The sequence below is a fragment of the Solea senegalensis genome, unplaced genomic scaffold, assembly GCF_019176455.1.
Source record: "Solea senegalensis isolate Sse05_10M unplaced genomic scaffold, IFAPA_SoseM_1 scf7180000015554, whole genome shotgun sequence".
In the NCBI taxonomy this organism is placed as follows: Eukaryota; Metazoa; Chordata; class Actinopteri; order Pleuronectiformes; family Soleidae; genus Solea; species Solea senegalensis.
Genome location: NW_025321359.1, coordinates 15,001 through 40,586, shown reverse-complemented (window position 1 = coordinate 40,586; position 25,586 = coordinate 15,001). Strand labels below are relative to the sequence as shown.

Below are 25,586 nucleotides of genomic sequence, written 5' to 3'. Positions count from 1 at the left end.
ACGTAGTGATGGAGGCACTGTGTGTGTGTGTGTGTGTGTGTGTGTGTGTGTGTGTGTGTGTGTGTGTGTGTGTGTGTGTGTGTGTGTGTGTGTGTGTGTGTCCTTACTCTTGCCGTCATGTGTGCGCAGTGTGTCCAGGAGGTCGATGGTGGCGCTGCCCAGCAGCTCCTTCCTCAGAGTGTGGCAGCTCCACAGCTTCAGATCCAGGCGACTCTGAGGCGTCACATTACTGCGAAAGACAAGGCAGCGGCATGAACACACACACACACAACAAACATAAGTGTAATATGTTTTGCATAGTTGTAAACATACAATCTTGTGTTAAAGTGTGTGTGTGTGTTCTCACAGGGTGAGGTCTTCATTCCACTGCAGCTCGACATGTCCACTTCGTTTGCCAGTTTTTTTGGTTTCACTCGTCAAACCGTCGGCCGTCACCTCCACAAAGGAGCTGAGTCGAGAGTGGCGGTTAGGCAGCTTAGGAGACTGGGGCTTCGCTGAAACCACTGCACGCGCACGCACACGCACACGCACACACACACAAACAACGCAGGACATCAGAGTGTGTAGGTGCTAAAGCTCCTCTTTTTGTGGCATCAATTCATCAAAGGAAATCAACAGTTTACTTCCTGTGACCAACAGGAAATGGAATTTGAGGCCAAAAAATTGGTTTTGTGAGAAAATCAGTGATTTTAGCTGCGGGGACACAGGAGCTGCTGGTCCTCCGCTGCCTCGTGTGGTCACTTTGTGTCAGTGAGGTCAATCTGAACAAAAGATTTTAAATGCTGAAGTGACAAAATAAGACTTTTGAACTTAGTGATGGAGGCAGGCAAGCAGACAGACAGACAGACAGACAGACGACTTTATTGATCCCTTTGGGAGGTTCCCTCGGGGAAATTAACACAGCAGTGGATCAACAGCTCCTGTGAGTGTGTGATGCTAAAATCACTGATTTTCTCTGTGGACTTTGGTGTGAGAGAGTGAGTGATTTACACACTTCAGTTTCTTTGCTGCTGAAAAAGTGAAACCTTCACCTTATACACTATGACTTATACCTTATGTGTATATATACATATACACATATATACATATATGTGTATATAGACGTATACATTATACATATATTCCAATCAAATTCCAATCAATTGTTCAGCCTATCATAGTGGCAAAAAAAGAATGTGGAGATGCAGTAGGAAATGTGATCGATTTAAATGTTTTTTACTCCTGCGTAGTCTATTGTAAGGAAAAACCTCAAGCCGTGTGTTACACGACGCTGCGTTCCATTTACAGCGGAGCTGGGAGTGAGGAGTTCACAGCGTTGCCGGGAGAAGTCTGGGACGCACGGCTAGCCAGTGTTAGCAATCCCAGTGGAAAACAAACGGTGTAAAGGCGTGTGCACGGAAAAAACATTCACCATTATGACCGCGAAACAAGCACAACAGAAGTGCTATGTAACTGACTTCCTGGGTGCAGGAAGTTTCCAGGTTGCGACTACAAATGGAACACGCCATAGATGGGACGCCAAAGTCTGCTGCCACCTAGTGGCTGGAGGCTTGAACACGACACAAAACCACAACACAGTTTAAAATACAGTTTATCTGTGTGGAGCAAAGTAAAGAGAGCAGTTTTCACACACACACACACACTCTCTCACACACACACACACAAACACACACACACACTGGACCACAGAGCGGAACACTGCCCTCTGGTGGAGGAGGAGAAGAAAACACCTGGGGTCTGTGAGGCCTCACCCACTAGAGGGCGTTGTTGAGACTGAGACGGATCCAGAACTAAACTAACTCAATCAGTCGTCGAGTGATCGGTTACAGTGTTCTTGTTTTTCAGAATTAGAACAAGTTCTGGTGATTTTTCAACATCTTAAATGTGAATATTTCCAGGTTTAAAACAAAGAAATCATTTTTTGTTCCTGGACAAAAAGACAAAGACATTTGAGAACATCAATAACTCACTCGATGAGGAAAGTAAGACAAATCAGACCTTTTGAAGCTTCCGCTCCAGTTTGATTAAAGAAAATCAACATGTTATTGATCATTTCCTGATCGGTGAAGGTGGAGTGTTTCTTTCCTTTGTGGACAAAACAAGACATTTGAGAAGCAAACAAAGTTTTGAGTCTTTCTTGATTATTTAAACACCAGGGGCCTCGTGTATAAACCGTGCGTACGCTTGCTTTCACACACAGAGACGGCGTGTGTAAAAATGTACTTGTACTCGAGCTGCGAATATTACGCTGTGAAAGTGTTTCAAAATAATATTATTAATGTGTCTGCAGTGACAAACTGGACTGAAACACCACGTACGTCTGAACACATGTGGATAACATCAGACACACACACACACACACACACACACACTACAAACCTCTGTGTGTGTGTGTGTGTGTGTGAGACTCACTCGCTTACTTTGAGCAAATCACTGAATTAATTTTCCACAGATTTATATTTTCTTTATGTAACACAGTGATGTAAATAGACACACAGCTGCTGACATGAAAACATGAAGACATGAAGACATGAACACACGTCAGTCTATAATGTTTTAAACGCTCCAAAATAAAGTTAAAGACTCATTTGTCCTAAGAAAATGGACTTGAACGTCGAGTAGAACATTTTCTTTATCCCATTTTAATCCATACAATAACGAAATAACGACAAAAAAGTTATTCCGCCACCGCTGCACCTTTGATCGGTGCACGCTCGTCAGCTGCTGGAGACATCTTCTTCCTCCCTCTTCCTCCTCTTCCTCCCTCCACAGCTTCCACAACACACTCAGTGACAGTAATGAATGGTTAGATCTGCTAGTCTGCTTATTCTTTATTAATATTAATGTTAATCTGAGAGCAGTCGCTGTGACCCTGACATGTAGCTCCGAGCAAAATAATATATTGTTACAGATTTAAAAATTGATGTGTTGATCGCGCACTTTCCTTCTTTCTCTTTTATTTCCCTCTTTCTTTGCTGCCTCATTTGTACTTTTTCTTCAGAAACGGCGTTTGTATATTAATGTGTGGGTGGAACAGGGGCGTGGTGTGTTACTCATTCACCTCCGCTCAGTTTCACGTTTGATGGGATGTAGAAAGAAAAGTTGCGCAGGACTTGGCATACGCCCGGTTTTATATATCTGAGATTTTCTTTGCGTATGTACTTTTCAGTTGTGTGTGTACGAAAGCTGCGCACTCTTTCATACATGAGGCCCCTGGTTTTCTGATTTCTCAGCCTCCTAAAGTGTGACTATTTTCTGAGAAATCACTCAAACTGACTCATGTTTGGTTGGGAATAATAATTATTTCCATCACTGTGGGAGACTTTTCAACACTTTCTGACACTTTGTGGCCCATTGAATTGGTATGTTGAGAGAATAATCAGCAGACAATGACACTTTCACACCATTTTACCGTCTCGTGAACGACAGTGTAAGTGTAACACAGTCTAACGCGCAGCACTGGACTGAAGAGGTGGTTTGTACCTTTGAGGATGAGCCGAGATTTCTCCGTGGTCTGTGCAGCCGAGGCTCTGCTCACTCCGGCAGCCGCCATGACATCACAGCTCTGAAACAAACACAGACGTTCATGAATGCAACACAGGCGTACGAAGGGATGTGGCGCTCAGCGGAGTCACGGTTCAAATTCAATTCATTTTTCCTACGTTTATTTTACCCATTTATCCGACTACCAGCACAAACTGAAGCCGATTATTAATCTGTCCAAATTTCACATGAAAACAATAATATATATATATATATATATATATATATATATATATACACATACATATATATGCACACACACACACACACACACATAAATATAAACACATATATGTGTATATATACATATATACACATATATGCACATATATGTGTTTATACATATACATACACACACATACATATATAAACACATATATGTGTATATATACATATATACACACACACATATAAACATATACACACACATATATACAGTGTTGTAATGTCATAAAGTACAAATACTTTGTTTCTGGGCTTAAGTAAAAAATTCACATATCTGTCCTTTACTTTATATTTTATTGTTTTATAATTATATTCATTTATATTTCTGGCATCTTGTACTTTCACTCCACGGCATTTCCTCTAACTCCCTTTGTTACTCGTGACTGCCAAATAAAATCCCAAGAAGAAGAGTTGGTATTATGGTCTGTATTTAAACAGAGCTTTTCTAGTCTTGATGGGCTGCTTTAGCACTACAGTTTTCACGCAATCGATTATTAATCAATTACTTAATGAATTGCCGACTATTTTGGTTATTGATTAATCAGTCCGATTGTTTTTAAGGAATCAAAGCAACTTTTCTGTTTTTTACAGCTTCTTAAATATCAGACGTCTAATATATGTGGGAATAATATATATTCCCTAATATATATATGGGAATTGCTGATCCTGGGCTTATGTGTCGATCAGAGTCGTGGTTTAAGGCAGGGACCGGCGAGTACATGAGGTCCAGGGCCAATGTTTTTGTAAGCAATTGAATATTCACGCCAAAACATCATTTCTTCATCAGACAAAGTTCCTTAAAAGTCTTCAACCCTGTCGTCTTTAGTCAGCAGCTCGTTACAATTTTAAGAATTACTGATGCTTCTTCTTCTTCTTCTTCTGCGAGCCAAACATATGCAAGTCGTTACTTCCCAAACCTGTCCGTCTCCGTGACAACAGCAGTGTTTTTATTTTAAGTCGACTGTCTATTCCAGCTACAGCATCCATTTTTTTCAGAAAAAAAGTTCTGAACTCTAATAATTTAAGATCAGATTTGTTAAATGATCTGCTGGGCCCAGATACTGATGCTGGTGGGCCACCAATTGCTGACCAGTGGTTTAATCTAGGTTTTGGTGTGGACCTCAAGAGGATTTTTCAGGTTTATACTGTTTAGGTGTGGGAATAGCGGCAATAAACTAGTGGGTTCTCATCTTGTTATCCCTGCAACGATGTTTGATGAAGAGGAGGAGGATATCATCATCATCATCATCATCATCATCATCATCATCAGACTCAGGGACACAAAGTCCCCAGTGATACAGCACTGATAAGCTCTGCGTGTGTGATTATGAGCTCATATAAACAGTTAATATAGTTACTGATTAATCTCCGTTAAACTCTCGTTCCACTTCCTTAAAACAGGCGTTTTCTCACAAACATCACGAATCCGCCTTCGCTGCTGCGCATTAAACACAAACACGGAAGATGAACAAGGCTTTTGCATCCATCACTCACAAGCCGACAAGTCAACACTCGCACTTCCGATCAATGTTGTATTTCACATTACAATTCGCGCGATCAAATATGTGTCGATCACAGAACGACAACGAATATGTGGCGCGTGAGGACATGTGTGTGACAAACGTGAAGCTAATGTCAACAATACTACACAACTCAATGAAAGATTAAACATTTAAAAATACGTCTCTGCTTTTCCAGTGAGCTTTTGTTTTGGAGGTAAAGTCGTGACACTTCCTGTGCGCGTATGCGCTAACTGTGGCGAGCTTGACCTGAGAGGACGCTAACCGTTAGCATCGAGGTTGGCAGGGACATCTCGTCAAAAGGACGCGTCCGTGAAAGCCGCTCTGTGCGGCGGACAGTGACGGAAGCGGCGCCGACGGTTTCGCGGTTCGCGTCAGAGGCGACGACACCGCTGACACGACGACAGAGCGGCTTTCATGTCTCCTTTCCTCCTACCTTTGTCAGCTGCGCTCCGCTGCTGTCGCTAACCAACTTTCATTTCCGCCTCACTGACGATACCACGTGACCCCTCCCCCTTCTCATGGCATAGAGGATTGTGGGTAATAAACTGTGGCAATAATTGATTTGGGTTTTTGTTGTTTTTGTTGTTGTTTTCTTCAAAAAATGCTTTATTGGAGTATGCAAATACACAATTACAAAACAAAAGCATTCACAAAAACTCAAAACAAAAATAAAGTATTTAACAAGAGAAATACAAAATGCAAATAAAAAGGTTTTAACAGTTTTTTTATTTGCAGACATAATTATTATTTGAAAAACACGGTCAAAAAAATAGGTGTTTCATTTCCTTAAAAATCAATCAATTGTGAATATAAAATTTGGTTAGTATAATAGCTAAATTAGTCAAATAGAATTGTGAATTGATTAAGATCGAGGATTTGGGGTAAATATGATCAACTATAAATTGTGGAAGTTTACTCCAATAATTGATTTGAGTTGATGGAGACAAGCTCTTGGAAATTACAACTGGCTTCCAATACTACATCTACTACTAATAATAATTATTATTATTATTATCATGGACCAATAGGTGCAATATCACATTTTTGAGGTATTAAACGTTGGTGAAAATGGCATGCAAATCAGAACCGGTGAAATATGTGAAAATAGAAGGGAAAATACATGAAAGTGAAACAAAATGGCTCAGTGGCGCCTCCTAAGGTGAAACCCGGAAGTACTAAGAAGAAAGTAAGTTGCACCAAATTTCACAAAAGTTGGTGGAAACATGTCACAGATCAAGACGAACCCGAACCCTCGACTCCACCGGAAGTTGGTCATTTTGAATTTGGCGTCAAATCAATTACTTTCCCATTTTGAGCAAATATTAGGGACTTGTTAGGGATTTGTTGTGAAAGTCCTGCAGTCTTTCCGGTCCGCAACGGAAGTAAGTTTGTCTTCTCGTGATGGCTCCGTAACAGACGAGTTTTCGCTAGTGTGTGATCAATGTGACGTCCAGAGCGTTTAAAAAGGACTTCAGCGGTTTCATGAAACATGTTTTAATGCTCGTTCCTCTACGCTGGCTCCGGGTTAACATGGTGAACGCGGATGAAATCGCAAAGTTGTGCTACGGGCGTTTCGATGAGCTTCCCCGGCGAGGGAAGCCTGAGGCGGGCAGAGAGTGGACTCTGCTGGCCGCTGTGGTCAAACTCAGCCCCGGTGCTCAGTCTGACACAGGTTAGACACACACGGAGTCATATATCACTCATTATATTACATCACTACTGACCTTACTGAGTCACTTATTATGTCAACTTCTTGTTCTGAAATTAAATTCAGAGTCATTATTCTGAGATATTAATTAAATATTCTGAGAAGTCGTCAATTGAGAATAAGTCATTTCGTCATACTACGTCATTCTTGATGTATTAAATCACAGTTTTAGGATAGCTTTGTCGTTGTTTTGAGGTATTAACTCACGATTTCTATCTACTGTCATTATCTTGAGAAATTAAGTCATCATTTTAAATATTTAATCTTCATTTTGTGGTACTAAGTGATTATTTTGAGATACTAAGTCATTCTTGTGAGATATTCTGAGGTCTACCTAATTATTTTGGGATTATATGTCATGATTTTCACATGCAACGTCATTTTAAATATTTAATCGTCATTTTCAGATACAAAGTCATTATTCTGAGATATTAAGTTGTCAATTCAAAATTTCTAATCATAATTTTGAGATACTATGTCGTTCTTGTGAGATACTAAGTCATTATTTTTGAGATATTCTGAATTCTACCTAATTATTTGGGGATGATATGTCACAATTTTGAGTTAAATATTTAGTCAAATTTTTGAGGTACAAAGTCATTATTCTGAGATGGTCAATTTTAATGTTTGAGATAAGTGAGTCTTTCTTCTTATTCCGCCCGCCAAATGAATCGCGTTTTTGAGGCCCTGAACATGCCCCAAAACTCACCAAATTTACGTATATTAGTGGTTCGGGGGAATACACGTCAAAAAATGAAAGTGGGCGGGGCTAACGACTGCCCCAAACACTTCTATTAGGTCATCTGCTCTCGGGTTTAACGTACATGAACAAAGCTTGGCACACACATTCACGAGGTGGGGACGGTCAAAAAAGTCAATGACGACTTCCCTGTGAATCCTACAGGAAGGCCGCCATCTTCGATTGCACACCAAAACAGAGGCGATTTTGGCCATTTCACACCATCGGTATTTGAACGAACTTGTCCCAGAGCTTACATGGGATCACGTTCAAACTTGGTGAGGTCACTGTGGGCAAGTTCAGGAGCTTACGATGCTTATGGTTAGTTCAAATATCGCATTGCGTACGAGAAAAGGGGCCGGCAAAGCTGGCGAAAATATGTAATTTCTCGCTACACGCAACAAAACTCTTATAACTTCGTGATGGAAGGTCCGATCTCAACCAAACTTGCAACAATTGATGATGGGCCATTGCTAGAGATGCCTATGCAAAAACTGTCAAGTCGCATCGCGTCCTGGTGGTGGCAGACAATAAACAGAAAAAAAGTTACTTTACAATTTAGGGAATAACTTTTACAGAGATTGTAAAAGTTGGTGAACACACTTTAGACACATGGTAGATGATGCGTGCTGAATATGATGGCGTATCATTTAACGCTGTTGCCATAACAATGATGCAAAGTCGGATTTTTGTGACAAAAAAACAAACTGTCACAACTTTGCGAATCCTGGTCAACTCAGGAACCACTCAGTTGAGGGATTCCTTTGCATTTTTGCTATGGCAACACCGTTAAACGATTTCTTCTCATATTAGGCACGCATCATCTACCATGTGTTTTGTTTTTTTCACAAATTTTGAGTATGATACAAAGAAGTCTATAAAAGTTATAAGGGAATTGTGAATTAGTTGTATTTTCTGTTACTACCAGGAGGCGCTGTTTTTAAAATGTACAGTTTTTGCATAGACTTCATCAGCCATTGTCCATCTTGAGACCCTAGCACATTTGGTTGAAAAAGGACCTTCTATCGCAAAGTTATAAGAGATTGTTGTGTGTTGCGAGGAATCGTAATTTTCGCCAACTTTGCCACCCTTCTTCTTGTTCGCCGTGATACTTAATGAAAAGATTTTGATACCTTTGGATCCTCAACTTGTCCACAGTGACCTTACCAAGTTTGAAGGTGATCCCATGAAAGCTCTATGACAAGTGCGTTCACATACCATTGGTGCGAAATGGCCAAAATCTGCAAAAAATGTACTTTCAATTCAAGATGGTGGCTTTCCTGTTCGTTTTAGAGCATAGGCTGCTTTGAATTTTTTGACCGTCCCGACATAAGGAACGTGTGAGTACCAAGATTAGTGCATGTACATTAAACATGCTCCTCAGGAGGACAAGTTTTAGGGGTTATAAGAGTTTTGCCTTTTGTTGTGAAAAATATGAATGAACGCCAACTTTGGCGCCCCCTATCGCGAAAACCATGCAACATTTTGAAAAACTTTTAATAACTTTAGATCCTCAACTTGTCCACAGTGACCTCACCAAGTTTGAAGGTGATCCCATGAAAGCTCTATGACAACTTAGTTCACAAACCATTGGTGCGAAATGGCCAAAATCTTACTTGCTTTACTTTCAATCCAAGATGGCGGCTTTCCTGTTTGTTTTAGAGATTCGGCTACTCTGACTTTTTTGACCGTCTGGACCTAAGGAACGCGTGAGTACCAAGTTTCGTGCATGTACATTAAACGTGCTTCTCAGGCCCACAAGTTTTAGGGGGTGGAGCAGTTATTTGCCCCGCCCACTTTCATTTTTTAATGCACATTCCCCGAAACACTAATAAACGTAAATTTACACCAGGTCTGATGCGGTTCGAAAATTGGTGAGTTTTGGGGCATGTTCAGGGCCTCGAAAATGCGATTTATTTGGCGGGCGGAAGAAGAAGAAGAACTCTTACGATTTCAATAGGGTTCTTGCAACCAAGTTGCTCGAACCCTAATAATAATTCCTAGAATAGATCTATGTCCAGATCTATGTCCAGCTTCTCTTGTTCTTCCTCGCTATCAACCATGCTGTACCCCAACAGCAACATGGCTTCTTTACACACTTCCTGGACACGTTTGACCTTGCTGTGTGGCAGCATGGTGCGCCACGCCCTGGAGACGTCAACAGCGCTCCGGGAAGTGATTTCGAAAGCTTCCTGTTTGGAGCCCTTGCCGTTTCCATTGGTCATTTTGTAGATCCATTCCTTCAGCTCTGTGGTCATCTCCAGACCCAGGAAAAAATATAAAGAGGCGATTTCCTTGAGTGGGTCTTGTGCCATGTCCTCGTAGCGAACCATTCTGTAGTGGTCTTCCAGAAACGGAGGGGCATTTACCGTGGCCCTCTCATTGATGCAAACACCCCACGCGCACTGTGTGAGTGCTCGGTGCTCGGTCCTCGGTCCCTGCACGCTACTGTGTGAGTGCTCGGTCCTAGGTCCTTGCACACTGCTGTGTGAGTGCTCGGTCCATGTTGCTAGAATTACAATAGGTCCTCGCACACTGTGTGAGTGCTCGGTCCTCGTCCCTGCACACTACTGTGTGAGTGCTCGGTCCTAGGTCCTTGCACACTGCTGTGTGAGTGCACGGTCCTCAGTCCCTGCACACTACTGTGTGAGTGCTCGGTCCTCGGTCCCTGCACACTACTGTGTGAGTGCTCGGTCCATGTTGCTAGAATTACAATAGGTCCTCGCACACTGTGTGAGTGCTCGGTCCTCGTCCCTGCACACTACTGTGTGAGTGCTCGGTCCATGTTGCTAGAATTACAATAGGTCCTCGCACACTGTGTGAGTGCTCAGTCCCTAATAAGAATAACTCTAGCGATTACAATAGGGTTCTTGCAACCAAGTTGCTCGAACCCTAATTACACTTACTGTTGTGAGATTGTTGTATACACTTGAAACTTGATATGTGAGACCTCAGACCCGTTCTGAACATGTCTGTAAAAGGACACCTCCCTACAGGAAGTAGAACTCCCGAAATAGGAAGTAAAGTCTAACATTGTCCGATCCCCACAACAGGAAGTTGGCCATTTTAAACAGGAAGTTCCCTTTAACTGGGCTGTACATTGTCCGATCCGCATGAAACTTGACATGTGACCCCTCAGACCTGCCCTAAACATGTCTGTAAAACCTGACCTCTCCACAGGAAGTGGACACGCCTGGAACAGGAAGTAAAGTCTAACATTGTCTGATGAAACTTGATATGTGAGTCAAGGGACCTTCCATGAACACGTTTACGGACACGCCTTTCACCCAACAGGTCATTTTAAACAGGAAACGCCATCTGACTTTGCGCAGGGACGCCGCTGAAAATAACTAGTACCGCAAGTGGTGAATGATCAAGAGATGAGCTAGAGGACTCGCGCGGCGACTAAATATTTAGTCATTATTTTGAGATACTAAGTGATTATTTTGAGGTGGTCATTCCATGTGTCCAATTGGCCTCATCCCCAAATTTGCATGTTTTTGGAGGAAACTGGAGAAAAACTCAAGCACACACGGGGAGAACATGTTAACTCCATGCAGAAAGACCCTTGTTCTGTCCGGGTTGTGATTGCAGGTCTTTTTGCTGCAAACGATTGTTTTAGTATAAATTTATAATAAATGTAATTTAATATCTCAGTCAGCAGGTGGCGCCCCAACGTTAATGATGTCTTACTGGTTTCTGACCAGCTTCCACTTCACAGAGTAACAGAAACAACAACAAAGAGTGAGACGAAACACTTTATTATTACATTTCTGCTTTGTACTGTAAATGACAAGCTCAGAACACATGTTCACTGTTCAACAAGACGCCCTGTTGTTGTCTGTTACGTTGCTGTCCGTTGTGTCGCGTTTGATGTTGGTGCAGCGGTACCGCATCACGCTCTGTATCTCGTTGACACGGCCATCGTGAACAGTGTGCACGCCGTCTATCAAGTAAAGGTACTGCTCTGTCGAAACATAAGCCTGACCGAGGGCTTTACTGTTCCGTACTGTAACAAACCAAATTGTACCATGATGAAAACTTTGGTAGTGTTAGCAAAACTGCCATTAAGTCGGCCATGACAGTTCCTGCTCTGTGAACTTTGTTAAAACAACATGTATGTACATGTAGCTTTAGAGCATTTCTGCTGATCCCGAGCTAAACACGCACAGAGCTAGTTTCAAAATTAAAAGGAAAGAAAGTGCAACGATGTGGGCGTGGTGGCCTGGTAACGTGACTGCTGATGTGCAGTAAAGAGTGGAAGATCACAAGTTGTGTTCTCCCAGGTGACTCACTAACAAATCAATTTGTGTCTAAAGCAGCATACCGCCGTTACTCCTGTGCCGTCTCTCGATGATGATGTCATTAGCTCTGACTGGGTTGCTCTATTTTGGTGGCTAACCAGCTGAACTGGTACTTGTCCCGTGGCACCAGCAGATCTATGTCCAGCTTCTCTTGTTCTTCCTCGCTATCAACCATCCTGTACCCCAACAGCAACATGGCTTCTTTACACACTTCCTGGACACGTTTGACCTTGCTGTGTGGCAGCATGGTGCGCCACGCCCTGGAGACGTCAACAGCGCTCCGGGAAGTGATTTCGAAAGCTTCCTGTTTGGAGCCCTTGCCGTTTCCATTGGTCATTTTGTAGATCCATTCCTTCAGCTCTGTGGTCATCTCCAGACCCAGGAAATCATATAAAGAGACGATTTCCTTGAGTGGGTCTTGTGCCATGTCCTCGTAGCGAACCATTCTGTAGCGGTCTTCCAGAAACGGAGGGGCGTTTACCGTGGCTCTCTCATTGATGCGAACATGGCTGCGACAGATCTCCTGAATGGCTTCGTACTCCACCTCACCTGCTGGTACTTGTCTGTGCTCCAAAAGGACAGCACTATCGTGAGCCAAAATCCAGCCAGACTCCTCTCTAGACCGGTATACAGCCCGTGGGTCTCGGATCAGATGGATGATGCGCAGATCCAGGTTTGGGTCCTGAAAAAGAGGGTAGAGGGATTCCAGCTCAAAGAATCGTACAGTTTTTAACACCACGTGACTGTAGGTGCCACAGGCTTGCTCTGCCCCCTGCAAGCCTTGGACGTTGCACTTCTTTGCACAGAGAGTCTGGTTGCTGATCTGGTTGCGTGGAGTGAGGGAACAGGCCGGTGGGGAGCACAGCGCTCGACTCACAATCCACCTGAACAAGGAGGCAAGTTGAGGATGCTCTGGCATGTACGAGTCCATGACAGAGAAGTCACACTGAAATAAGCTACGGAACAAATCCCTCAACGCCATTCGCAGTGAGCGCACCCCAGATTTGGGATGTTTGGTCCAGACGTGAAAACCAGGCTCCATAAGGTAGAAGACAGACGGGTGCTGGCTGAACACCTGACCCATGAACGATGAACCTGATCTCCACGACGACAGCAGCAGAACGTGAACCTTCTTGTCCGAGGGGGTGGAGCCACAGGGAGAGAGCTGGAGGTACCAACTGCAGAACAACACCATGACGACAGCCTGCAGGACCACCACGAAGATTATGGTACTAAAACTGACTTTGGAGCGAAACATCGTGGCTGCTTGAACTTCCCTTTCACGACTTCTGTAGAGCGATGCGTTACGTCTGGAGGAATAAGAAAGAAAAACATAGGAATGTTACATTTAACAGGAAATTCCTTTTTTATGAAATGCAATTTTGATACACCTTATTTTTTTGGGAAAAGTCAACTTCAGATCAACACATTTGAGGCGTATTTTAAAAAGGCTTTTTCATGAGATCTTTATTCGAGTCTGTTTTTACGAGATATTTTTTTCAGGGTCTGTTTTTACAACATCCTTTTTCAAGTCTGTTTTTACGAGATATTTTTTCAGGGTCTATTTTACAACATCCTTTTTCAAGTCGGTTTTTACAAGATATTTTTTCAGGGTCTATTTTACAACATCCGTTTTCAAGTCGGTTTTTACGAGATATTTTTTCAGGGTCTATTTTACAACATCCTTTTTCAAGTCGGTTTTTACAAGATATTTTTTCAGGGTCTATTTTACAACATCCGTTTTCGAGTCTGTTTTTATGAGATATTTTTTCAGGGTCTATTTTACAGCATCCTTTTTCAAGTGTTTTTACAAGGTTTTTTTTTACTTCTCAACGCATGGTTGCAATACACCTTGGTAGACCAAGATGGTTCTGGCTCCTTAGTGACTCCCCCTGTGGATCCAGCATTTTTAATAATGTCCTCATTGTTTCCTGTGTCACAACGTTGTCAGCCTGTCTGCATCGTTTTATATACATGAAGCATGCCGTATTTACTCAAATGATCTTGAAGAAACGTCACAATCTCCAGCAGATCCCAGTGTTCATTCTGTCTGAACAACTGCAAATCCTGCGGTGCCTGTGCAAAGGCAACCAACTAATAAAAATTCTATCAATATTACTTACTCAACAATACAAAACAACAGGATAAAGACTAACCTGAGTAGCAGCTCGTCTTTGGTGATGAGTCTGATGGAGGTTGTGTTGGAAAAAATGATGTGAAACTTCAGAGCGAGGTACTCCTCGTTCAGCCGCTCAACAAATATCCTTAACCCGTTTCCACATCCTCTTTATTTTGGGGAATAGAGGGTGGAGGCTGAGTTGTAAATATTTGTCCATATTAGAGAAGGTTGTCTAGAGGATTATGGATGCCACCAAAGCAAAGGTAGATTATAGACTTAGATTCTCACCCAAGCCTAAGATTCTGATCCAGGATTTAGATTCTGACCTAGGCCTAAGATTCTGACCCAGGCTAAGATTCTGATCTAAGCCTAAGATTCTGGTGCAGGATTTAGATTCTACGGGCAGCCCTGTGGGTTGTTGTTGGGGTTTTTTTTGGCGTAGCTTCCCCTGGGACTCTCATGTGGAGGATAACGTGGTAGAAGATAGATGGATTATTATTATTAATATTGTAAAAGCCTCAGTATTTTTGCTGTGGCTCATTATTCATGTACAGGTGTGTCTTGAGAAGAAATATAATGACTATTTACACAAAGACACTGTGCGTTCACTCATGGGCGTGTGGACAAACATTTGAACTGATAACACAAACACAAATAATATTAATGAGTGCAGTTCACGCAACTCAGGCCTCATGTGACGCAGGTGAACATTGTTCTGTGTAACCTCTCTCCTGGTACAACTGGACAGAGTTAAGGTCACCAGCCACTTTCATTTCAGTGTGTTGGGGGACGTTGTTGGCAATCATCAGTTATTGTTGTATAGCATACTTTGTCTGCTGTATACTAAGAGATGGCGAGGAGCTGCTGTGTAGTAAATTGTCATAGTCGTGCTCACGACCGCCACGGGGAAAAGAACAAAGGAATAGGCTTCTATCGTTTTCCAGCTTGGAAGAGAAACGGCACATCGAGGTTTAAGAGCCAGGACGAGAAGATTGATTGATTGATTGATAGCTTTATTTCGAACAATTTAAAATAGAGGAAAATGAATAAACAAATGAAGGAAAAAATAAAATTATAATAATGACGCGAACAATAACAATAATAATAATAATAATACTAGTCACCAAACGGCAATTTTAATATAGTATACATTTGTCTCGTTCGAAAAGATCAACAATCTCTCACCTGGTGGAAACAGCATCAGCCCCTTCAGGTAAACGTTTTGGTACTTTGTTATCTCTGAATTAATTGATATGATAACTCACTGATCAATGCATCTGTATGATCGATATTACAGCACCTTGTGATTTTTTGGGATTTCAAATGATATGTATCACAACAGTATTTCTTATTCTTATCACCATCAGACAACACTTCATCTGTAGCTGAGATGGAATCCAATGGACAACACAGGTGCACAGCAGGGTGCCACACTGAAAATCCCTGCATTCAAATTCACCAGAGATCACTGGATGCAAAAGATGTGGAACAGACCAGGAAACGAGCTCACGCCAGGATCCACGTGGAGCGAGTTATTGGTTGTATGTGAGTTTAACATTAAATGGGAGCATGCGCCTGGTGTCGTGGTCAAATATGAAGGCGAGGAAAAGACTTTACTTGATAAGATTGTTGTTGTATGCTGTGCTCTGACCAACAAGTGTTCTGAAGCTAAACCTTGACTGACTTTATGTCATGCTTTTCACCTTCATGTACATGTTATGATTTTACTCATTATATGCAAATAAATAATTTTTCGCCTTTTTGTAACAATGATTTATTTTTTAAAAATATGGTGCAATATAGCACTGAAAGAACTGACAGTGTTCACACTGTAAAACTGAATTCACACAGTTATTAAATGTACAATATAGAAGTAAAATGGCACCTCGAGGTAGGGGATGAGTAAGCCTCTCGGGTCTGTTCACACGACAACATGTTTGTAAAAGTACACAACATTTACCTCCATTGTAGAAGATACAATAGTACATAGAACAGTAAATAATGTAGTTAATAATACACAGCTGTACGCAGCGCTCTGTGAGAGGACCTTCACATCCGATGTCTCCGAGGGTTCGTATGGGTCCTCCTATCTTCTGCAAATACCGCGCCTTTTCCTTTGCGTTTATTTTCTCTCGATATGGACACGCTGCATTCGCCTTCGCCCGTTCCATTTGTGTTTGTGTTCATTTGTGTGCGTCAATAGTAGCCAGAAAAAAAAAAAAGTTAACAGCCAGACGACTTGGGACTACCGGCATTTTGCCTTTACCCCCCAGAATGCATTGCGTGTTGGTCACGTGGTCTATTTGTGCTTTATTAAATCATTATAATTAATGACGTATTTATTCATTTAGATGTTTTTCTTCAGGTGGTTTGGTCCGCTTCCAAAAGTGCAGTGTGAAAGTGAACCAAACCAATCGAAGCGAGTCCCCCAGACTATCCAGGTGTGAACCTGCCCAACAGACTGCCGGCCACTGATTGGTCAGAGAGCGTCATCACTGGCAGAGCCATGAGCGCGACGTCCGACACGAGAATCAAAGCTAAGCTTGTCGTAGTGTTGTTTCTGTTTCCATCTGATGCTCCGTTCTAATTTGATCTAGTAGGAGAAGTAAAAGCTCCTCATGCTGCTCATACGTGAGGCAGCAGGAGGAGGAGTTTCTGAATCAACAACAAGCACGGCCTTGATAACAAGTCTTTTTATCAGAGCTGGTCAAAGCAATTTCATGGCGCAACTAACAATAGCTGTTCCTTCATGAACTCAACTTTAATGTCTCCACTGAGGGAGCATTGACAAAGTCATCAATCACAGCGTAGTCCAACAGTTTTCCAACTGAAGGAGATCAGATTAAGCTGCACAGTTAATAGGCTTGCGAACATCCAGTGTTTCTAAAGACTCTGGGGGGTTGTTACTCACCTGAAACCAGCAGGAGCAAGAAGCTCCAGACTGAAGCAACCTGAAGCTCCCGAGACGACTGCAGCGTTTTAACAACGTTCATATTTATGTGCTTTTGTGATATTAAGTCAGAACTTTTAGGAAGTCATTGCTTTGTTTTTGAACAGGATTTCATTTCTGTTTCCTTTCACAGTGAAGACTGAGGTTGTTTCCATGGGAACCGGCACCAAATGTATTGGACAGACACACATGAGTCCTACTGGTGATTTTAAACTTACTCTACATTTGTCTCTGTCTCTCGTCTCTTGTTCACCCACACTCTGTCATCTGTGTTTATTATGGTCTGTTTGTCTTTGTCGTCTCGCAGGTGACGTCCTTAATGACAGTCATGCAGAGATCATCGCCCGGAGAGGATGTGTCAGGTGTGTGTCACCCATAGATACATAAATAAAGCTTTATTTGTATAGCACTTTAAAACATCAATTTACAAAGTGCTTTCACACACATAATAACAAATAATAACAAATAAAAAGAGAAATGGTGTGTGTGTGTGTGTGTGTGTGTGTGTGTGTGTGTGTGTGTGTAGGTACCTGATCCAGGAGCTGTACAGAGCCGTCAGCTGTGGTGACAGCTCAGTGTTCTGTGTGTCTGAAGAGCAGCAGGGGAAGTGGAGGCTTCAGCCTGGAGTTTCCTTCCTCTTCTTCACCAGTCACACTCCCTGTGAGTCCACCTCAGTCCACCTGAGTCCACCTGAGTCCACCTGCACCCTCAATCGTCACCTACACACACACTAACGTTCCCTGATCCAAATACTTTTTAAAATCTGAATTATAAACACCACCTTTGCAAATCATGATGTGAAACTTTCCCTACATTTCTAGGTGGTGACGCCTCCATCATCCCCATGACTGACAGCCAGTCTCAGCCCCGCCCCCCTGTCCCATCTGTAAATGCTAATAAAGGGACTGAGTCAGGACAAGACTGCAAAAGAAAAGCTGAGGAACCAAGTGAAGGTCAAAAGACCAAGCTGCTGTGTCTGGAGGGACAGGGGACGTCTGAAGAGGGAGACTTTAAGAACACCTTGTCTCTGTCCCAGCGTCCCTCCACAGAAACTGTCTCACATGCTTCAGCACAGCTGGAGATAAAACCTGGACTCCACTGCGACGGTGCTGGACTGTGTCCACAGCTCTCTGACGTCCACAGGACAGGAGCAAAGTGTGTCCCCGGCGGCCCCACCGACCCTCTGCGACCCGGGGACGGCTACCACAGCGCGGGTTTGCTGCGAGTGAAGCCTGGACGAGGTGAACCCACTCAGTCCCTGTCCTGCAGTGATAAGCTCGCTCGCTGGACTGTGCTGGGCTTCCAGGGTGCACTGCTGTCCCACTACCTACAGGAGGCGCTCTACTTCCGTTTCATGGTGGTGGGGAAGTGTCCGTACAGCAAAGAGGTCATGCACAGAGCTCTGGTCACAAGGTGAGGAGTCACTGCAATAGTTTTTATGTTAAAGCGTAACTGCAATGGTTTTTACGTTAAAGCGTAACTGCAATGTTTTTTACGTTAAAGCCTAACTGCAATGGTTTTAAAAGCCTAACTGCAATATTTTTACGTTAAAAGCGTAACTGCAATGTTTTTTACGTTAAAGCGTAACTGCAATAGTTTTTATGTTAAAGTGTAACTGCAATGTTTTTACGTTAAAGTGTAACTGCAATGTTTTAACGCGTTAAAAGCGTAACTGCAATAGTTTTTGCGTTAAAAGGCGGCTAACTTCACAATAGTTTTTACGTTAAAGCGTAACTGCAATGTTTTACTGCGTTAAAGCGTAACTGCAATGGTTTTCGTTAAGCCTAACTGCAATGGTTTTCGTTAAAGCCTAGCGCTGCAATAGTTTTTCACGTTAAAAGCGTAACTGCAATGGTTTTGCGTTAAAGCCTAACTGCAATGTTTTTAAGTTAAGCGTAACTGCAATGTTTTTACGTTAAAGTAACTGCAATAGTTTTTATGTTAAAAGTGTAACTGCGAAATGTTTTTACGTTAAAGTGTAGCTGCAATGTTTTAACGTTAAGCGTGGCTGCAATGAACTACGTTAAAAGCCAGCTGCAATAGTTTTGCGTTAAAGCACGCTGCAATGTTTTGCGTTAAAAGCGTAACTGCAATGGTTTTACGTTAAAAGCGTAACTGCAATGGTTTACGTTAAAGCCTAACTTTCGCAATGGTTTTTACGTTAAGATGTAACTGCAATGTTTTTTCCGTTAAGCGTATTAACTGCAATGTTTTTTATGTTAAAAGCTTATACAATTTTTACGTTAAAAGCGTAGCTGCAATAGTTTTTATGTTAATCGTAACTGCGAAATGTTTCACGTTAAAGCGTAACTGCAATGGTTTTTACGTTAAAGCGTAACTGCAATGTTTTTACGTTAAAGCGTAACTGCAATGTTTTTACGTTAAAGCGTAACTCAGGGCTCCAGACTAACTTTTTGAATTGGTTGCACTGGTGCGCCTTACTTTTTTTTTTAGGTGCACTGGCACAAAATTTAGGTGCACTCTAATTTTAACGCCATAAGGAGACCTTTCTGGCTCCATAACTTTAATACAACGTGAATGATTTCCAAACAAGATTAAGATATTGAGAAATCCTTGTCTTTATTTGAGGGACATTGACATAATAGGCTAACAGCCAGGACAACGGAGAGCAGTGACCACAGCCAATCTGAGGCAAAGTTCCGCCCAAACTCTGTCTCTTATTGGTTTAGACCAAGATAATTATCTACCATGATTGTCAGTTGAGTCACAGGAGAACACAGAGAGATGATGTGCTTGCAAAGTACATTTATATTTTTTAGATGCACAGGTGCGACCTCGAAAAATCCTTAGGTGCACTCTTAAAATTTTTCGCACTCTGGAGCCCTGGTAACCGCAATGTTTTTTACGTTAAAGCCTAACTGCAATGGTTTTTACGTTAAAGCGCAACTGCAATGTTTTTTTACGTTAAAGCGTAACTGCAATGTTTTTTACGTTAAATCGTACCTGCAATAGTTTTTACGTTAAAGCGTAACTGCAATAGTTTTTACGTTAAAGCGTAACTGCAATGTTTTTCACGTTAAAAGCGTAACTGCAATGGTTTTTTTAAGCGTAACTGCAATGAGTTTTTGCGTTAAAGCGTAACTGCAATAGTTTTACGTTAAAAGCGTAACTGCAATGTTTTTCGTTAAAGCGTAGCTGCAATGTTTTTACGTTAAAAGCGTAACTGCAATGGTTTTCACGTTAAAGCGTAACTGCAATATTTTTCGTTAAAAGCGTAACTGCAATGGTTTTCACGTTGAAGCCTAACTGCAATGGTTTTACATTAAAGCCTAACTGCAATGGTTTTACGTTAAAGTGTAACTGCAATGGTTTTCGTTAAAAGCGTAACTGCAATATTTTTACATTAAAAGCGTAACTGCAATGGTTTTACGTTAAAAGCGTAACTGCAATGTTTTTTATGTTAAAGCGTAAATGCAATAGTTTTTCCGTTAAAGCCTAACTGCAATGGTTTTTACGTTAAAGCCTAACTGCAATGGTTTTTACGTTAAAGTGTAACTGTGGTGGTTTTTACGTTAAAACGTGACTGTGGCGGTTTTTACGTTAAAACGTCACTGTGGCGGTTTTTACGTTAAAACGTGACTGTGGTGGTTTTTCGTTAAAAGCGTAACTGCGGTGGTTTTCACGTTAAAAGCGTAACTGCGTTGGTTTTGCGCGTTAAAAGCGTAACTGCTGGTTTTTACATTAAAATGTAACTGCGGTGTTTTTTGCGTTAAAATGTACCAGCGATGGTTTTTACATTAAAACGTAACTACATCGGTTTTTACGTTAAAATGTAACTGCGTTGGTTTTTACGTTAAAGCGTAACTGTGGTGGTTTTTACGTTAAAGCATAACTGCGGTGGTTTTCACGTTAAAACGTAACTGTGGTGGTTTTTACATTTAAACTGCGTTGGTTTTTACGTTCCTTTTCAAAGCGTAAGGTTTCCGTACGTCGTTCACATCTTCTTCTGTCCTTTTCTCAGATTACAAACACTCACAGGGAGGACATTTGTCCACTGAGGTGTTGCCACCTCCACTGTTAGATAGATATTCACTAGTTTGCAAGCATAGACAGCTAAATAGATATTTGCTAGCATATAGCGATCAATGCTCGTTGGCTACGATGGATTGATCTATATTTGCTAGCATTTATAGGTAGATGCTAGTTGGCTAGCATATATAGGTAGATGCTAGTTGGCTAGCATATATACTGCAGATAAATGCTAGTTGGCTGGCATATATACTACAGATAAATGCTAGTTGGCTGGCATATATACTGCAGATAAATGCTAGTTGGCTGGCATATATACTGCAGATAAATGCTAGTTGGCTGGCATATATACTGCAGATAAATGCTAGTTGGCTGGCATATATACTGCAGATAAATGCTAGTTGGCTAGCATATATATACTGCAGATAAATGCTAGTTAGCTGGCATAGATAGTTTACAGTAGTCCGGTTTCCAACACGCTGCAACTCTTTTACGAATCTCATTCTCCTCAGATGTCTCCAGGTGTCAGATCTCCCCGCTGGTTTTTCTGTTTGTCCTCCAGTGCTGCTCCAGTCCACCCTGGAGTTTCCCTTCAGTCAGACCCAGACAGAGCGCCACCACCAGGCGGGTCAGGGACGTGTCTCTCCCTGTGGAGCAGGTAGACTCACTACACTGATTGTCCATTGTCCTTAAAATCTTGAAAGTTTGTAAATTTGAGAAAAAAAAAATCCAAATCCTTGAAATTCTTGAAGGTTTGTGAATTTTGAGAAACATGTCAAGGTCCTTAAATGTTTTTGAAGATAGACGTGGGTCATTGAAAGTGCTTTAATTGTGCGCAGTAAAGAAGTGAAGTTGATGTTGAGGACTTTTTAGTCTGCCTTGTTTGTTACATACTGCAGCTTTAAAGATCCGCTTTCACACACACACACACACACACACATCTCATTTGTCCTGCCATGTGTGTTTTTCAGCCATCAGTTGGTGTAATGTCACAGAGCAGCCACTAGATGTCACTGCCAACGGCTACAAACATGGAGTCACTAAGAAGGCTTTGGGCACAGTGAAAGCCAGGTGGAGCCAACACACACACACGCGCACACACACACACACACACACACACACACACACACGCACACACGCACACACACACACACACACGCACACACACACACCTCGAAAGAAAACGTGACTCCATGATGAAAATAAATGCTTGTTAATGGTCAGGCTGAACAAAGCCTTGTCCCTGAACTTAACATGAGGACCAGGCTTTGGTCTCCATGAGGACTACTGGTCCTGACAAGGTCAGTGTTTATGACAAAATAAAAAAAGGTCCTAAAGAGGAAACAAAAGCACACCCATTGGCCGTTTCCAGTGTGTTATCAGTGTCGGGGAGTGCACTGACAGACGGGGACATCTGTGTGTCCTCAGGTCTCGTCTCTGTAAAGTAGAGCTGTTCCGCTCTTTCCTGTCTCTGGTTTCAGCCACTGAGCCTTCATCACTTCCTGTCTCCCTCAGGTAACAGACAAAAGACTCTTTCACAGTCTCACTGTGGCGTGTGTGTGTGTGTGTGTGTGTGTGCGCGTGCGTGCGTGTGCGCGTGGAGAACAAAGTTCTCTCTGTTAGCAGATAAGCTAACCTCTGTGTCAGTGTCTTCACTAACCCTCCACACCAACACAAACACAGACTCATCCACTCACGTCTTTACAACAGGAAACTGACGTTTGTAAACCGCTCACTCTCCCACACCAAAGTCCACAGAGAAAACCAGTGATTTTACACACACACACACACACACACACACACACACACACACACACTGCTGCCTCCATCACTGAGTTCAAATATGTTATTCCGTTTTTTAGCCTTTTAAAATCCTTTGTTCAGATTGACGTCAGTGACACAAAGTGACCACATGAGGCAGCAGAGGAGCAGCAGCTAAAATCACTGATCTTCTTTACTGCAGTAGTAATGTGTGTGTGTGTGTGTGTGTGTGTGTGTGTGTGTAGGACAGCACATCTGCACACTTACTGGGAGTACAAACAGGCGGCTCGCTCGTACCAGTTGGCCTGGCAGCAGCTCCGCACTCAGGTTTTCCCTCTGTGGCCGCGCAGCGACCGAAACCTCCTGCTGTTCCACTGAACTCCCTCCCTCCTGAAAACACCTGGAGCTCAAAGGTTCCACCTGCGCTCGACCAAAAACAACTCCGCCGTCGCCTCACTCTTTTACTTTCAGACTCCGCCCCCTGGTGTTCTAACTTCATTTCCGTCCAGTTGGATTGTTACCATATTCTTAATTAAAGCACATTGTTGAAATCTTTTTATATATGCAAATAAAAGTGTGTTTGCAGAAGGACTCGTTTTCATTCGACTTAAACGAAATAACAATTATTCAATTCAATGAATGATGTCGTCACGTCGTCTTCATAAAAAGTGTGGGAACCCAACACAAGACTGTTGTGTCCACAGCTGACCAGGGCGAGTGTGTTTGTGTGTCCACAGCTGCAGGACACCCGGCGCTGTCCCGCTGCTCCAGCAGGTCGTGACCGTCTCTCCGTGTCCTCAGGCGACACTCGCGTGTGTGTGTGTGCATGTGTGTGTGTGTGAACGCAGCAGGTCGTGCGTGTGCGTGCTGGAAATTAATTTCCTGTGTCTCATGTCCAGCTGACTCTCCAGCTGAGTGTGCACGTTTCTGTCCCCGCACGTCAGCAGCCAGTCACGGGTCAGGATCAGGATTCTTTACATCCTGTGTGTTACATCCACTTTCCCTGATTACTACCTTTAATATTACAGCTTTTTTTTCCTCCAGATAAACAAAGAAAAAAACAAAAAAACATTCCTCATAGTCATTTCCTCTTGACACAGAGATAAAGCAAAGTTTGACTCCACCCCTGGCTGATGTACTCAATTCCATTGTAAGTCCCTTTGGATAAAAGCGTCTGCTAAATGACATGTGACGTAATTATTTAAGTGAGACATGAACAACAGCTCATGGGTCACATGTTTTTAATTTATCTTTATTAATCCCCTTAAGGAAATTATTCTCTGCATTTGACCCAGTGGGCTGCCACACTGAGTAGCACCCGGGGAGCAATGGGGGTTGGGTACCTTGCTCAGGGGTACCCCAGCACTTTTGACCTGGTGGGGACTTGAACCAGTGACCTTCTGGTTACAAGCCAAGTTCCCTTTCCACTTGGCCACAGGCTGAATAGAAGCGGTTACATTTTTTTTTCAAGTTCCACCGTGTTCGGACGCTGCTCCACAGCACTCCTAGTGGTCAAAGAGATACTGAGACACTTGAGTTTACATTGACTTTTATTGGTCAGGTCATCCAGCTACTTTTCATATGTCTAAAATTCAGTTTAATCATACAACACCGATACATGACACTTGTACATGTTTCATCAGCCGCGTGGTTCACATGTACATGTGTTAACGTGTGGAAACGCACCAGGTGTGTGACGCCGCGGCTGCAGGTAAACGCAGATATAAGATCACTTAAATCTTCCCTTAATCCCTTTAGAATACTGTAGGCTTGTTGTGTTTGCTGTAAATCATTAACATGATGGAATAGTGTTGTTTAGGTATTGACACGTCTGTCGCTTCATAACACGCTCACTCTCCCACACCAAAGTCCACAGAGGAAAATCAGTGATTTAAGCTCACGGGGACCCATGTGGTCACTTTGTGTCACTGAGGTTAATCTGAATTAAGGGTTTCGCAAAGTCACTAAATAAGACATTAGAACTTAGTGATGGAGGCAGCAGTGGATCAACAGCTCCTGTGTGTGTGTGTGTGTGTGTGTGTGATGTTCAAATCACTGCTTTTCTCTGTGGACTTTGGTGTGGGAGAGTGAGCGGTCCACAAAGTGAAGGCGTGGAAAACTTGAACGAGATTGTTAAGTGACTACACTCCGCTTGCTCGTTGGCAGCCATGTTTTCAGAGCACGGCTTTAAGTACCTGAACTTTTCCCTTTAACGTGACTTGAGTGATTTTATTCCTGCTGTGTGAGCGTTTGAACGCAGATGTTGAGTGAGTGACTCTTCATGACATCACAGGTCTGAGTCCAGGGTTGATAATTGTGACATCATGTGAGGAATCACTGAAGAGACTGATGCATGACTGTGACTGATCATATGATTACACACACACTTTTATTCTCTCACTTCAGGTAAACACAAATGTCACGTGACAATCAAATCACACTCACGTTAAACTATAGCACGACGCGTCGCTTTAATCTAGCGGCACGTTATTACCAGCAACACAACCAGCAACTACTTGCCTGGGGCTAATGCTAATGCTAACTACATTCATAATAAAGTGCAACCAACAGCTGTAAATCTGTAAATTCAAATATTTCAACTCCAGCGACTGAAGTGAAGGAGTGAATACAATTCGCAACTACTTGCCCAGGGCTAAAGCTAATGCTAACTTTGCTTCAAGTAAAGTAAAACCAACATTTTCTCTCTGTTGACGCAGCGGAACA

The 25,586-nt window shown here is 42.5% G+C and overlaps 4 protein-coding genes across 8 annotated transcripts in view; 1 reads left to right on the top strand and 3 right to left on the bottom strand.

The window, feature by feature from the left end:
* The window catches only part of wwp2 (WW domain containing E3 ubiquitin protein ligase 2), a 39,516-nt gene extending 33,731 nt beyond the window's left edge, over positions 1 to 5,785 (bottom strand). For 2 of the 3 annotated variants that reach the window (XM_044017518.1, XM_044017520.1), the window contains exons 1-4: positions 5,554 to 5,709; positions 3,484 to 3,565; positions 347 to 503; positions 108 to 229 (exon numbers count right to left, since the gene is read on the bottom strand). In XM_044017518.1, coding sequence (XP_043873453.1) covers positions 108 to 229; positions 347 to 503; positions 3,484 to 3,565; positions 5,554 to 5,580 — 388 coding nt within the window. In that variant the 5' untranslated portion in view covers positions 5,581 to 5,709. The other variant, XM_044017519.1, reaches the window with a different exon arrangement.
* Positions 5,786 to 6,669: 884 nt separating this feature from the next.
* LOC122762330 (tRNA-specific adenosine deaminase 1-like) overlaps positions 6,670 to 25,586 on the top strand; it is a 30,749-nt gene continuing 11,832 nt past the window's right edge. Inside the window, exons 1-7 of one of the 3 annotated variants that reach the window (XM_044017514.1) lie at positions 6,901 to 6,963; positions 15,529 to 15,706; positions 17,245 to 17,313; positions 17,419 to 17,473; positions 17,638 to 17,771; positions 17,933 to 18,524; positions 21,614 to 21,759. In XM_044017514.1, coding sequence (XP_043873449.1) covers positions 15,562 to 15,706; positions 17,245 to 17,313; positions 17,419 to 17,473; positions 17,638 to 17,771; positions 17,933 to 18,524; positions 21,614 to 21,759 — 1,141 coding nt within the window. In that variant the 5' untranslated portion in view covers positions 6,901 to 6,963; positions 15,529 to 15,561. Of the gene's footprint in view, positions 6,964 to 15,330; positions 15,375 to 15,528; positions 15,707 to 17,244; positions 17,314 to 17,418; positions 17,474 to 17,637; positions 17,772 to 17,932; positions 18,525 to 21,613; positions 21,760 to 25,586 lie in introns of those variants that run through there. The other 2 variants (XM_044017515.1, XM_044017513.1) reach the window with 2 other exon arrangements.
* Positions 11,479 to 14,269, bottom strand: LOC122762331 (carbohydrate sulfotransferase 6-like). The gene is made up of 2 exons (XM_044017516.1): positions 14,199 to 14,269; positions 11,479 to 13,352 (listed from the first exon to the last, which is right to left on the bottom strand). Exon 2 carries the CDS (start codon positions 13,298 to 13,300, stop codon positions 12,104 to 12,106), a length of 1,197 nt encoding a protein of 398 aa, XP_043873451.1. The 5' UTR covers positions 13,301 to 13,352; positions 14,199 to 14,269; the 3' UTR covers positions 11,479 to 12,103.
* The window catches only part of LOC122762332 (gamma-aminobutyric acid receptor-associated protein-like 2), a 4,980-nt gene continuing 4,626 nt past the window's right edge, over positions 25,233 to 25,586 (bottom strand). The window contains exon 3 of the mRNA XM_044017517.1: positions 25,233 to 25,586. This exon is cut by the window's right edge and continues 901 nt beyond it. The gene's annotated coding sequence lies outside the window, so the exon portion shown is untranslated.